Source organism: Triturus cristatus, chromosome 3_1 (genome assembly GCF_964204655.1).
Source record: "Triturus cristatus chromosome 3_1, aTriCri1.1, whole genome shotgun sequence".
NCBI classification, from domain to species: domain Eukaryota; kingdom Metazoa; phylum Chordata; class Amphibia; order Caudata; family Salamandridae; genus Triturus; species Triturus cristatus.
The window spans coordinates 246176741-246191047 of record NC_140583.1 but is presented as its reverse complement, the minus strand read 5'-3'; the positions used below and the strand labels follow the sequence as shown (position 1 = coordinate 246191047).

General features: G+C 51.1%; 2 protein-coding genes across 3 annotated transcripts in view; both read right to left on the bottom strand.

Moving 5' to 3' along the window:
* The window catches only part of CLK3 (CDC like kinase 3), a 272328-nt gene that overhangs the window by 164553 nt on the left and 93468 nt on the right, over window positions 1-14307 (bottom strand). The window lies entirely within an intron of this gene.
* On the bottom strand, window positions 3126-10878 carry LOC146860025 (uncharacterized). The gene is made up of 2 exons (XM_085646311.1): window positions 8766-10878; window positions 3126-3272 (listed from the first exon to the last, which is right to left on the bottom strand). Exon 1 carries the CDS (start codon window positions 10517-10519, stop codon window positions 9503-9505), a length of 1017 nt encoding a protein of 338 aa, XP_085502437.1. The 5' UTR covers window positions 10520-10878; the 3' UTR covers window positions 3126-3272; window positions 8766-9502.

The following is a 14307-nucleotide window of genomic DNA, read 5'->3' as shown; positions in this document are numbered from 1 at the left end:
TCTAGGTTCTGGTCCGCTCCATACCTTAGAATGAGTGAGGTTGGAATCTCTTTCAGAGTCTCGATCTCTAACACCCCGCAAGGGGAGTCAGAAACACTGGAGCTGGAGTCTCTGCGAGGAGGAGGACAGCGTCTGGTCAGTGGGTCAGGCGGGGACTTGACTTCCTTCCGAACTTGCTGTGGCGAGCCGCGTTGTGCAAGTAGACAGCTGAACCGTGGTTTGCCATGGTAAGTGAAGGTATATTTATACCTTGAAGGTGTTTAGGAATGCCAGTATTGACGTAAAAGTCGGGCAGAAGAACGTCATGAATGAACCCCTAAGGAATAGATGTTCACGCATAATAAATTAGTTCTTGGAGAAATCAATATCCAAGCAAGGGGGTGTCCTAAAGGCTAAAGAGTCTGGTTTTCCAAGAACTCGTTGTGACGTAGATGAACGGATGTAGGAGGCCATGCATGTATTTGGTTAGCATGGATAATGCCTAAATAAGGGTAGGATTTCTATGCCTAAATATGGGCAATACGAATTGTGCCTATATAAGGACAAATCAGGAAACCTATATATGGTATCTAAATCGACAACACTGCAGCTCATATGCCTCGAACATACTTTTCAAATAACTTAAAGAAACGCACACGTAGTGTATTAACAGCACATTGACACATCCCTTAGGTGCTGCATGGTAGATGTGTTGGATTCTCCCAACCTTGCAATGAAAAAAGCGGCAGTGCAGCTTTATTTCAAGTTTTCTTGCTAGTACCTGGGGCAATTTATCCGTACTTTGCTCATATATTCTATATAAAAGAGCAAATTCTTACCTTGTTTTCTGATGAAGCATAACCTCTTCACAGACCCCCTCACCCCCAAATACCTGGATAATGTATTCTCAGGGAAAAAAAGTACTCGCTGTGGTGCATGTGGAACCATGGAAACCTGGCTGAACCCTACATCGGCATCTGACATTGTCACGCCCATCCTCTTGGGATACAAGTTCACCAGGCAGGACAAGTCCAAAATAAAAATTGCCTTAATCTCCACGAACGCCGTCAGCTGCACCACCTCCAGGGACACATGACCCTGAAACTTCGAACACCTGTCATTAAAGCTCCACATCATAGCCAAATTCACTCTAAGTGGCACACTCCTCTCTCTACAGATGACCTGGACTGCAAACCGACACCATCATGGACTACATTCTTCTTGGAGAGCTGAACTTCCACCTGGAAGACCACACCAACCCTAACTTAAAAGCATTCATCGAAGACCTTGGAAGCCTGGGCCTCACCCAATGTGGAAAGGGACCTACCCATATCGCTTGACATCTCCTGGGCCCTATTTTCACCACCTTCTGCAATATCAGAGTCGAAGAGCCCACACCAGTCTCCTGACCCTGGACACAGCACGCTCTCATCAAGTTTAGCATCCCTGTCCAATAAAAACGCCCCATCGCCAGGCCGGTCTGCTGAAACTGAAGTAGCATCACCGACACAGATTGACCATCAACAATTGGACCACCTCTTACACAGTCTTCCTGCCCCCACCCCCAAACACAATACAACCTAGACCCCATGCCAGCTGGTATACAAAGGAAGTCACCATTAAAACACCATTGCAAACAACTTGAGAGAAAATGGACACTAAGCCAGGGCAATGCAGACTGTAATTGTAAATTCATTTATATAGCACCTACTAACCCCGACGTGGTGTTGAAGCGCTTTTTTGGTGAGTAGCACGCTATTCCATAACAAAAAGAGGATTAGTGGTGAATTAATATAGGGGTGGACATGTGAGTGTTATTTGGATTGAAAAGGGATAGTGAAGGGATAGAAGAGGGAAGGGTTTGCATTTATAGTACTTGCTACAACAAATTAGGTGTTGAAGCGTTTTTCGGCAGGTATCATGCTACTTTGGAAACCAAACCGGATTAGTGGGGAAGTAGTAAATGGAAAAAGGAAATTAATTTGAGCGGTGTACATGTTAGTTGGACTGAAAGGGATAGTGGAGGGATAGAAGAGGGAAGGATATAGAAAATGTTTTTTTGGAGCTCATTGTAGTAGGACGACGTTTGGGATGAGTAAAGGGGAGGTGTTGAGGGATGAGTCAGAGGGAAGGGTTTACAAAAGCTTGTTTGGGAGATCTGAATAGTAAAAGAGGTACGAGATGATGCAAGGAGGGGTAGAGGAGAGAAAGAGTCTACAAAGCGTCATCTTGGAGATCATAGAAGTAGAATTAAAAATTTCCTAGTAACCATGGCGGAAAGTTTCAATTCTATTAAGGACGCGGAGGCGAGGATTATGCTGTAACTTCCTTTATTCCTACAGCCAGCAGTATTCAACTCCAACAATAACAAAAAAACTAGCACTCCCAAGGTGCTTGGGTAGTTCATAGTGTCCACCAATCAGCATGCCCCGTCATCCCCGAAGGCGTGTGCTTCCCGGGTCAACTCCTCTTTCGAGACTGCGCCCAGAATTAATGTCCAACTTGTCACTCGTTCTTGACTCCATCAGAACCAGAGGCCCATGACTGTTCTCCAGTGCGAGATAAACAACCATTCAAAACCACAGAAGCAGGATGACTGAAGGCATGCTATTGAAACCATTAAAAAGAGAATACTTATACCATACGAGGCCTCGCTCACCCAAGGAAAGGCAAGCTACTAAATCCATTTTCCGGGCGGGAACAGGAGGTCTCCAGAGCCCTGGGTGGGAATAATCCTCGCCTCTGCGCCCTTAATAGAATTGAAACTTTCCGTCATGGTTACTAGGACATTTTTCATTCTATGTCAGGACCGGAGGCGAGGATTATGCTCGTTCAAAGCTTATCCACCACCAGCGAGGCCATATCCATGACTGGCTTAAAGTAGAACGAAGAGTTTCTTACCTGTCTGTGTAGTTTTGCAGCTTGAAGATCTTTCTGGATTCACTATGCTGTGCATTATTCCGCGATCTTGTGGTTGGGTCCGGATTCGTAGTCTTTTCTTTGTTTTTTTTTTTTTTTTGTAGCCCAGGTGGGCGTCGACGTCCACCATTTGGTGCACCTCCCGTGACGTCGTCGTGCTTCCTGCGGAAGTCCCACCTTTGGGGCGCCATCTTCGGGTTCTTTTTTCCCTTTTTTTTTTTTTTTTTAACCCTAGGCGATTGATTAATCCTTTTGTCCATATTTCTGTACGTTTCCACTTCTTTGATCCTATCCATTTCACCCCCTCTTCCTCCAGCCTCATCTTCCTGGCGGAGGTGGGTGGGTTCGCTAGTGAATCCAGAAAGATCTTCAAGCTGCAAAACTACACCGACAGGTAAGAAACTCTTCGTTTTGCAGCGTGAATCTTTCTGGATTCACTATGCTGTGCATAGATTTTGTAGCGGTTTTCCTACTTTTGTGGTGGCTGGGTGGAAGATGATCGCTGGTCGTTGAAAATGTGTTGTAGCACCTTCTGTCCGACCTGTGCTTCCTTATTCATTTGAATGTCCACGCAGTAGTGCTTTGTGAACGTGTGCAGAGATGCCCAAGTTGCTGCGAGACAAATGTCTTGGATGGGCGTGTTTGCCAGGAAGGCAACTGTGGCCCCCTTCTTCCTTGTGGAGTGAGCTTGGGGCCCCTCCGTTAGCTCCTGTCCAGCCTGTTTGTGACAGAATTGAATAGTGAGGGCAATCCACCTAGCGATGGTGCCCTTGGTGACTGGTCTACCCATGAAGCTAGTAGCAAAGGACACAAACAGCTGCTTCGACTTCCTGAGTTCCTTGGTTCTTTCAATGTAGTGCATCACCGCTCTTCTGGCATCGAGGGTGTGCAGGGCCTTTTCTGCGTTTGTAGTCGGGTTTTGGAAGAAACTTGGTATCTGGATACTCTGATTCATGTGGAACGCCGACACTACCTTGGGCATGAAGTGTGGGTCCGTCCTCAGGACTACCCTGTCTTTGTGAATTTGAATGTAGGGCTCCTGCAGCGTTAGTGCTTGAAGCTCACTCACCCTGCGTAGTGAGGTTATGGCCACTAGAAAGGCAGTTTTCATCGTCAACATTTGTAGAGTGGCCTTGTGAATGGGTTCAAACGGCGCCTTCATGAGCTCCGTCAGAACCACGTTTAAATTCCATGCCGGCGGCGGCAACCTTTTCGGGGGTGCCATTCTTTTGGCTCCCTCCATGAATCTCTTCACCACCTGCGAGGTGAAGAAGCTTCCACCCTTCTCACCTCTGGTGTAGGCAACGATCGCTGCTAGGTGTACCCTTAGGGAGCTCGAGCAGAGGTTACTCTTTAGAAGGTGTGTGAGGTACCTCAGCACAGTTGAGTCTCTTGTCATTCTGTTTTGCAGGCCCTTTTTCCTGCACCACACCGTGAATCTCTTCCACTTTGCGCTGTAGCACTTTCTTGTAGTAGGTTTCCTTGCCTCCCGTAGCACTCGCATAGTGCTCTGAGGTAACCTTAGGTGTGCGAACTCTAGGTCTTCAGGAGCCATGCTGCTAGGTTGAGTGTCTCTGGCTCTGGGTGCAGGACCTCCCCGTTTTGCATTGAGAGCAGGTCTTTTCTCCTCTCGAACCTGTACGGTTTGCCTTGCGCCATTTCTTGAATCTGTGAGAACCATGTCTGCCTCGCCCACTGTGGAGCCACCAGGATCAGAGTCATGTTGCTGCTTCTGCACTTGTCGAGCACTCTGTGCAACAGGGGTATCGGTGGAAAGGCGTAGGCAAATGTCCTCCACCAGCTTATCCATAGGGCATTTCCCTTGGATTGCTGATCTGGTTGCCTGGACGCGAAGCTTCGGCATTTTGCATTGTGGCGTGTTGCAAATAGGTCTATTGTGGGAGTCCCCCATCTCTGGAAGATTTTCTCCGTTTCCTGGCCATTGAGCTCCCACTCGTGTGATGCTGAGGTCTGTCTGCTTAGCCAGTCTGCCTCCACATTGTCCTTCCCTGGTAGGTGAATTGCCAGTAGATCTATTTTGAGAGGTATGGCCCATCTCCAAATCTCCTGAGCTAGGGATGAGAGGGGAAACGACTGTGTCCCCCCCTTGTTTGTTGATGTAGAACATCGCCGTGGTGTTGTCTGTCTGTACCAACACCCTCTGGCCGAACAGGTGTCTCTGGAATGCCTTCAGGGCTAACAGTATCGTTTTCAACTCGAGGTAGTTGATGTGGCGGACCGCGTCTGCTGGGGCCCATAGACCCCTCACTCTGAGGTTGTCCATGTGCGCTCCCCATCCCTTCTGCGATGCGTCCGTGGTAATGGTCATTGTTGGGCTTGGTGGTGTCAGGCTTCTCCCCGTTGTTATGTTGTCTCTGTTCAACCAAGTTATCTCCTCCTGCACTGCGTGCGTAACAACCACTAGATCCTCCCAACTTCCGTTTGCTTGTGACCATTGCTGTTGCAGCCATTCCTGGAATGGTCTCATGTGCAGGCGTACATTCGGCACCAGCTGGATACAGGACGCCATCATCCCCATCATCTTGCTCACCGCCCTCACTGTCAGAGCTCGCCCCTTCTGGTAGAGCTGCGTCTCCTTCAGTAGAGCATCTGTCCTCCTGTCGCTGGGCACTACTGTACTGTTGAGGGAGTTGATCTTTGCCCCCAGGAAAATCTTTACCTGTTCCGGTTCCAGCGATGATTTTCCCCAGTGGATGGAAAATCCCAGATTTGTGAGGGTGTCTGTAACGCGTTTTGCGTGCCTCTCGCACTTCTCGCGTGAGCTTGCCTTGACCAGCCAGTCGTCCAAGTAGGGGTATACGTGTATTCCCTGCTTTCGTAGGTGTGCCGCTACCGCCGACAGGCATTTCGTAAAGACCCTTGGCGCAGATTTTAATCCGAAGGCCAGGGTTGTGAACTGGTAGTGTTCCTGTTCGATGTTGAATCTTAGAAGGCCCTTGTGCCTTCTGTTTATTGGGATGTGAAGGTAGGCATCCTTGAGGTCCACGGTGACCATGAAGTCCCCTTCTCTTATCTGTGGCAGTACCTCCTGCAGTGAAGTCATTTTGAACCTTTGCGTTCTGATGAACTTGTTTAGGTAACGGAGGTCCAGTATGGGTCTGAGGTCTCCGTCTACCTTCGGCACCACGAAGTAGTTTGAGTAGACCCCTTTGTTGCGTTCCCTGAACGGCACCGTCTCTATGGCTCCCTTTTGTAGGAGTTTCCGCGTTTCTTCTCTGAGTATTGCCAGTTCTTGGGCCGATCTCTGCCTTCCCTTCGGCTTCCTGTTTGGAGGTCTTTTCTCCAAGTCTACGCAGTATCCGTACTGCACGATGTTCCGTATCCACTTGTCTGTGGTTATACGCCGCCACTCCTGAAGGTAGAACCTCAGCCTTCCGCCTACTGGTGACGTATGCTCGTAGGCTCTTGAATCTTCTCTTCCCCCTGATGACACTTTTTTGCGCCTCACCCTTGGGGACCTTACGAGGGTAGGCGTCTTCTTGCGTGCCGAGTCACTTCGAGGAGGGCTGATCGCCCCCTCTCCTCCTTTGGCCACGTCCGTTCCCTCTCCCGCGAAAGGACTGGCCCCGAGGTTGATATTGCCAGTTTTGCTTCTGCTGACTTTGTCCGTGACCTTCGCCCTGCTGACCTTGCTGGAACGCCTGGTGCGACGTCCCCTGTTGGCTTCCACCCCTACCGTAGGGTCTCCTCGAGGGATTTCCTCGTCTCATTCCCCTCAGCTGTAGGGCCCCCATGGACCTCGCTGTCTCGTTTTCCTTCTTGAGCTGGGTGAGCTTTTCGTCCACCGTTGCTCCGAACAGTGTCTCTCCGTTGAAGGGGGTGCCAAGGATGTTGTTCTGCACTTCCGGTTTGAATCCCGAGATTCTTAGCCATGCATGCCTCCTCTCTGTGACCCCTATGGCCATGAGTCTTGCTGAAGTCTCTGCCCCATCCAACGCCGTCTTTATACAGGAGTTGGCGATGTTCTTGCCTTCATCCACCAGGTGAGAGGCTCTCTGGCGGTATTCTTCGGGGAGGTGCTTTACTAGCTCCCCCATCTCATCCCAGTGTTGGTATTGGTGTCTATTGAGGAGTGCATTCGAATTCGCCATGCGCCAGTGCATTGCGGCGTTCCTCTCGACCTTTCTGCCTGTGAGGTCGATCCTCCTGCTCTCCTTATCCGGAGGTGGCCCCGAAGTTGCTGGAACGTTGGCCCTTCTCCTGGCCGTGGAGGCTATGATGGAGTCTGCGGTGACGCTACCCTTGATGTAAGGTGGGTCCAGGGAGGAGTGCTTATATTTCTTCTCTGTCCTGGGCGTGATCGACCGGCAGGTGGCAGGCTCCTTGAAGGCTTCTCTCCCCTGGTTCATCACGCTTTGTAGCATGGGGAGGAACTGACTCCTAGTCTGGATGGGGAGCAGTGTTTCGACGAGAAAATCGGCTTTCGGCCTCTCCTCGTCGAGTTTGACGCCGAAGGCCATTGCTGCGCTCTTCACCACCATATTGTATACCCCGATGTCGTCGGGTGGCGAAGGCCTCGAGGGATACGTGTCCACGGCCTCCTCCGGGTTTTCGGTGTCGAGATCGTGCCATTCGACGTCGTTGCTGGTAGATGCCGCCGATTCGTAGAACGACTGTTGGTCTTCTTCCTCGGCTTCTTCCTCATAATAGGGCTCCTCTTCTTCCTCGAGATCCCTTGTCAGCCCTTCGGCGTCGAACTCGCCTTCGACCTCGACGACGTCCGCCGATGAAACCGTTGGAATCTTGAATTCCTTCATCCTGGCGTCGAACTCCTTCTTCCTTTGAAGGATGTTCTCCATTTCGGCCTCGAGCCGCCTCTTCTTTTTCTCCATTTCGGAGATGCTTTCGGCGTCGACCGCGGGTCTCTTCGATGAAACTTGCGTCGACGTCGAACGTTCTTTCTGCGTCGATCGGCCAGTTTCATGGGACGATTTCGACGACCCTTGCCTTTCGGCGTCTTTCTGCCCCAGGGAGTCCTTTTGTAAGGATCCGCTGGGCCTTTTGTCCGAAGTTCCCCCTTTGGACGTCGAAGTTTTCGGCGCCGGGGCTCCCTTTGTGGACCTTGACTCAGTTTTTCTCGAGTCACCCTCGTGTTTGAGGTGTCTTTTGATTTGCGCTCGACGATTCTCTTACCTCGTCTTCTTTTTTCTTGTCGGTCTCTACGACCGTGAAGTTTTCGGCTGTCTCGGCGACGTTGTCCTCGTCGTCCGTGTCGAGGCCCAGCTCGTAGAGTGTCGGGGGTTTCCCTTTGCCATCCATGTTGGCGTTGGCTCTTCTCTGCCTCTCTCTCACTCTGAGTGTCTTCGGCGCGAAGGCTGAGCAGGCGTTGCAGTCGATACTCCGGTGATCCACCGGTAGGCAGAGGTTGCAAACCGGATGCTGGTCTTTCTGCGCGAACTTGTGGTGGCAGTTTGGGCAGAACTTGAATGGCGTCTTGTCCATTTCGCTCAGGGTCTCTGAGCGTGCATTCTCCAAGGCTGTCGAAGAAAAAAGGTTCGCTGGTCCTCTTTCTTCGCGCTCCTGATGAAATCTGTTCTATTCCTGATGTCTTCTCTTGATTCTATCGATGAAACTCGCTTTTCTTCCTTCTTCCTCCGAGTGAATTTCTGGAGCTTCCCGATGACGATCCAGACCCAACGGCGGAAAAAAGAATCTGAAGATGGCGCCCCAAAGGTGGGACTTCCGCAGGAAGCACGACGACGTCACGGGAGGTGCACCAAATGGTGGACGTCGACGCCCACCTGGGCTACAAAAAAAAAAAAAAAAACAAAGAAAAGACTACGAATCCGGACCCAACCACAAGATCGCGGAATAATGCACAGCATAGTGAATCCAGAAAGATTCACGCTGCAAAACCTCCTAAACATCGAATCCGATGACCAGTCTGCTGCGTTCAAGATATCCTCCAACCTGGCACCCAGGGAGAAGGCCTTTGACGCCATAGCGCCTCGCACAGAATGGGCTCCAAACTGCGAGACATTTATGCCCGCCTCTTGCATCACCCATCTGATCCAACGAGCTATCGTTGGTGGTCAGACAGCCTTGAAGGGCTTACGTAATGAAAGCAACAACTGACGTTCGCCTGGAGGGCGAGTCTCTTCAGTCATGGACTCATATTCCTTAAGACACCCAACTACGCAGAGCTTAGGGGAATGATCGAAAGCTGGATAAGAAATGATCCTAGAGTCCGACTTCGTCCTCCTGACAATGTGGAAGGTAACTCCTTGAGGTGTATACACTCTACCCGAAATGTCCAGAGCTCTAACATCTGAGACTCTGCGACATGAAACCAGGCATAAAAGCATCGCCAATTTTGCTGACAATTCTTTCCTGGACAGGTATCTATTGGCCTGCCAGGACTTGAACAGACGAAGGACCTTGTTAACGTTCCAAAGAGAAGAATATCTGGGTTCTGGAGGGAGCGACAAGTGTACGCCTCTCAGCAACTTACAAACCATTGGATGCTCACCCACGGGATGACCCTGGACCGGCAAATGCCCTGCCGAAATCGCTGAACGGTAAGAGTTAATCGTTCTATAGGCAAGGCCCTGCAACGCTAGGGACGCCAAGAAGTTTAGGATAGCTACCACTTCGCACTCCATGGGATCGTGGTCGTTCCAAACACACCAACCGACCCATCTAGCCCAGGCCGACTTATATCGTTTGTTGGTGCTGTCCGCCCATGCCGCCCCCAACAGCTTCTGAGCGTCCTGCGATAATCCGCCGACTCTCCAGCGATGCCTGAAATCCGCCATGCCACTAGGGGCATCCTCCCTTGCTGGAGAAGTGGATGGGGAAGACCTTGTGGATCCCTCAGAAGAAGAGGATCACGGGGTAGTAGGATTGGAGAAACCAGAGAAAGTTCCAGAAGAACTGGAAACCACACTTGAGACCTCCAATACGGGGTAATCAAGACCACTCTTGTTCGCTGCCTGCGAACTTGAGTCGTAAGTCGCATGATCATTGCAAATGGGGGAAAGGCATAGCCCGCTTCCACGGACCAATCCTGCAGGAAGGCATCCGCGGCCGCTGCTAAAGGATCCGGTTTCCAACTGTAAAATTTCGGCAGCTGGTGGTCCAACCTGGACGCAAACAGATCCACTGAAAACGGGCCCCACGTGTTGAAGAGACGGTGAAAAACCGCTGGTTGAAGTTGCCACAGGCTTATATCCATCCAACTTCTGGAGCACCGGTCCGCCACTACATTGGCGACTCCCGGAAGGTACTCCGCTGACACCGAGATATTGTGGGACAGGCAAAACATCCACAAATCCTTGGCCAGATCCGCCAACGCTTTGGACTTCGTCCCTCCCAGGTGGTTGATGTAACGCACCACCGAGACGTTGTCCATTTTCAATAGGACATTGCACGAGACCTTGTCCTTGGTCCAACAGCGAATGGCAAAGCAGCCGGCCATCAACTCTAGGCAGTTGATGTGCAACCGGCTTTCCTCTACAGACCATTTTCCTCCTGTAGAGGATTCCCCGCAACGAGCTCCCCAACCCAGCTTGCTGGCATCGGACTCTATGACCAAATCGGGGTCGCAACCGAAAATGACCCTGCCATTGCAGGCTTCCATATGGTCGAGCCACCATCTCATCTCCGTGCGCACCTCTTCTGTAAGCGGGACTTGGTCCGAATACTGAAGCCCCCAGCGGAGGTGCGACGCCTTGAGACGCTGAAGAGCCCTGTAATGGAGCGGACCGGGAAAAATCGCCTGAATCGACGAGGACAAGAGGCCTACCACCCTTGCAATCTGCCGAAGCGAAGTGGAGGGGCGTGCTATAGTCTGCCGGAGCTCTCTGCAAATCTTGACAATCTTCCTGGGAGGGAGGCTTAGTGTCCGAGCCACCGAATCGATGGTGAACCCTAAGAAGGTCACTTGCCGTGAAGGAACCAGAAGGGACTTTTTGTCGTTGATGACAAACCCTAACCTCTGCAATAACTCCGTAGTCTTGCAGAGACGACTGGACAACTGCTCTGGGCACTGCTCCAGCAACAGGATGTCGTCCAAGTAGACGATGAGTCGCAAGCCCTTCCCTCGCAACGTCTCCACCACCGGCTTGAGGACCTTCGTGAAGCACCACGGTGCTGACGATAGGCCGAAGGGGAGGGTCGCGAACTCGTAGACCTGATCTCTCCACATGTACTGAAGGAAACGGCGGTGGGGAGGGAACACCTGCACTGTCAGATACGCGTCCTTCAAGTCCAAGCGGACCATCCAGTCCCCAAGCTGCAGCAGGTCGCGCAGCAGGTGGATCCCCTCCATCTTGAAATGGAGGTAAACCAGCCACTGGTTGAATTCCTTGAGGTTTATGACGGGGCGCTGTCCGCCATCCGTCTTGTCCACCACAAAAATGTTGCTGAGGAAACCCCGCGGATGTAAAGGAGCAGGGGCTATCGCTCTTTTCCGCAAAAGATCCGCCACCTCCTTGTCCACGAGAGCGGCTTTGTCCTGTGCGAAAAACAGCGGTCGGGGCCGAACATCCTGCACAGGAGTCCCATAAAACTCCACCTGAAAGCCCCTTACAGTCTGCAACACCCAGGCGTCTGTGGTAATAGTTCGCCAGTTGCTCTCGAAAAAAGCCAATCTGCCCCCCACCCCGAATTGTGACAGAGGAAAGGCACTCACCTGAACCGGCCAGCTGCTGACCTCGGCCCCTGCCTCCTCTGCCTCGGGAGCCCCGGCGGGACTGGAAGAACTCTTGACGTCCTGACTCTGCGGCCTTCTTTCCGCCTCTCTGCGGGCCTTGGGAGTAGAACTTGCTGGCCGAGCGGCCCTTGACACGACCGGCGCTGACAAAAACACGCGGACGAAACACCTTCTTTATTGAAGTCTGTGCTCTATCCAAAGACGTGAAAGTCGAGACGAATTTCGTCAACTCCTTAATAAAAGGCTCTCCGAACAAACCCCCATCTGCCACTGCGCCCGCCTCCGAAGAGGCTAGGTCCCCCAGCTTGGGATCCACTTTGAGTAGAAAGGACCTGCGCCTCTCAGTAGAGAGGGCGCAATTTGCGTTTCCCAGGAAAACAATCGCTCTTTGAGCCCAATTAGAAATGCGTTCAGGGGACAAGGCAGACCCCGAAGATTTAGCTTCCTCCGCTAACTCCAAGATCTTCGTGAGGGGCCCAGTGAGGTCCAGGAGCTTGTCCTGGCAATTCTTCCAGGACCTGTCGATACCCTTTTTGGGGTCTCTAATATACTTCTGCAGAAAAGTCGCCATCTTCTGGTCGACCTCCGGAGTGATGGCCACCTTGCCCGGAAGGACCGGCCGGGGACACTCAGCCCTAAGGCAGGCTCTCACCTCCTTCTCCAAAGGGTTACGAAGCCGACTGGCTACAAATGCTGTCACCCTAGGGGATGGAAGCCAAGCTGATGAACGGGGGTGTACCAGATCCTCAGGGACCAACATGTCCGCGAGTCCCTCGGGTTGCGCAGAACGGTCTAGTGGGGGAACGCTAGAAAAACCTGAGGTAGACGGACCTGCTTCGTCCAGGGAGTCCTCCTCCGACTCCTCAACCTCGTCCGCAGTAAACTGCGACCCCTCTGGGGGCTCCGAGAACAAATCCTGTTCCAGACGCCGAGACTTAGCCAGAAACGCCGTTTTCAGACGTTCAAACGCCCCTGGGACGGGCCCTTTGGCCAGCTTCCGCTTCTCAGCACGTTGGGGCTGCTCGGACTGTAAAGCATGGGAATATTTCATAATGCGGCGCTCAAAAGGCCCCATTGCCGCTTCTACCGCCCTATAAATGGACGTATCGACCGCCTCACAGAACTCGTCATCCAAAGGAATGACCTGGAGGGTCTCCTCTTCGGCGTACTCTGCCTCCATTGTGCAGTAGGCACTTGTGCCCTCCAACTACAATTCCCGTGGAACCGGGTTAGAAATTAAGTCAGTAGTGCGCGAAGCGCTATTTTGTGCCGCCCAGCGGCTGGTCAGGAGAGGGGCGACTCACCCTGTGCTCACCGGGTGTCTGAAGTCTGGGCCTGCCCCTTCCCACAGCAAGCGAGCTGACAAGGATGCCCTCCGCCCGCAATCGCCTCACGGCAAAGGTCTGACCCTAAAGGGGGTGTCCTGCTGTGGTATTCAAAGCCACTGAGGCTAATCAGTCAACATTCAACCGGGTAACCGGTGTCAAGGTCCCAGACTCTCCGCCGCAGGAAACAAATACCTAACAATCGCGGGCGGATTCAAACTCGCTGGTCCCCGCCACAGGAAGCGCTCCGGACCAGCGAGACGACAAATGCGCCCCCCAGCGATGGTACCATGCAAGCGGGAAGAATGGGGCCGCGAGCGGAGCTCACCGAACGCTCCCGCGGCCCCTACAGTATCAACTACGATCGCGCCGCAGCGCCAGAAACCACGAGACAGCCGCCTGACCGACCCGCAGCGTTTGTCCCCTCACCGCGTCCCCCACATGAAAAGGCGGCGCGAGAAGAAACACACGGGCACGAGACGGAGAAGCTCTCCTATGCACGTTAAGACTGGCAAAAACCCACAGGCAGCAATCGTCAAGTAGTAAACATGAAAGCTCAGTAAAACGCAAACATTAATACAATAATCGTGTGAGAGAAAGAGAAATCAACTTAACTGCGTGGCAGCAGGAAAGAAAGAGGAGTTGACCCGGGAAGCACACGCCTTCGGGGATGACGGGGCATGCTGATTGGTGGACACTATGAACTACCCAAGCACCTTGGGAGTGCTAGTTTTTTTGTTATTGTTGGAGTTGAATACTGCTGGCTGTAGGAATAAAGGAAGTTACAGCATAATCCTCGCCTCCGGTCCTGACATAGAATTGGGTATGGGATGAGTTAGAGAGGAGGTAGAGGATATATTGAGAGAGGTATAGGATGAGATATATTGTAGTGCATTGAAGATGCTGAATCAGAAGTAAATTAATAAATATATAGATACATAAGTACATGGAAGGTATACATGTATAAGGAAGGTAATGTTTGTAGAATGAATTTGTATTTAATAAACTCAGGCTTTCATATGATGCTGTACTTTAAGTTAATTTATTTGTTTTTATAATTATTTGTTTTGGTAATTCAATAGTGAAGCAATTGTTGATAAAAGGTTATGATCAATTTTAACTTATTTATGCAGTCCCCTATATACATGGTAAACATAGAATAATATAACCCTAAGTAATATGAACATTTGTTAAGCAAGACTAACAAAGATCTATATATTTATAAACATAATTATTATACACGTTTATACTGAACAATACACATATGTAGGTACACATAAATAGTCTGAATAAATGCTTATATACACACAGGGATATGCTGTATATCTATGTTTTGTATGGTGGTTATGTGAAGAACATACAACTCTTGAGTAGTCTTCTGAAGATAAGATACATATCTATAGATCTTAT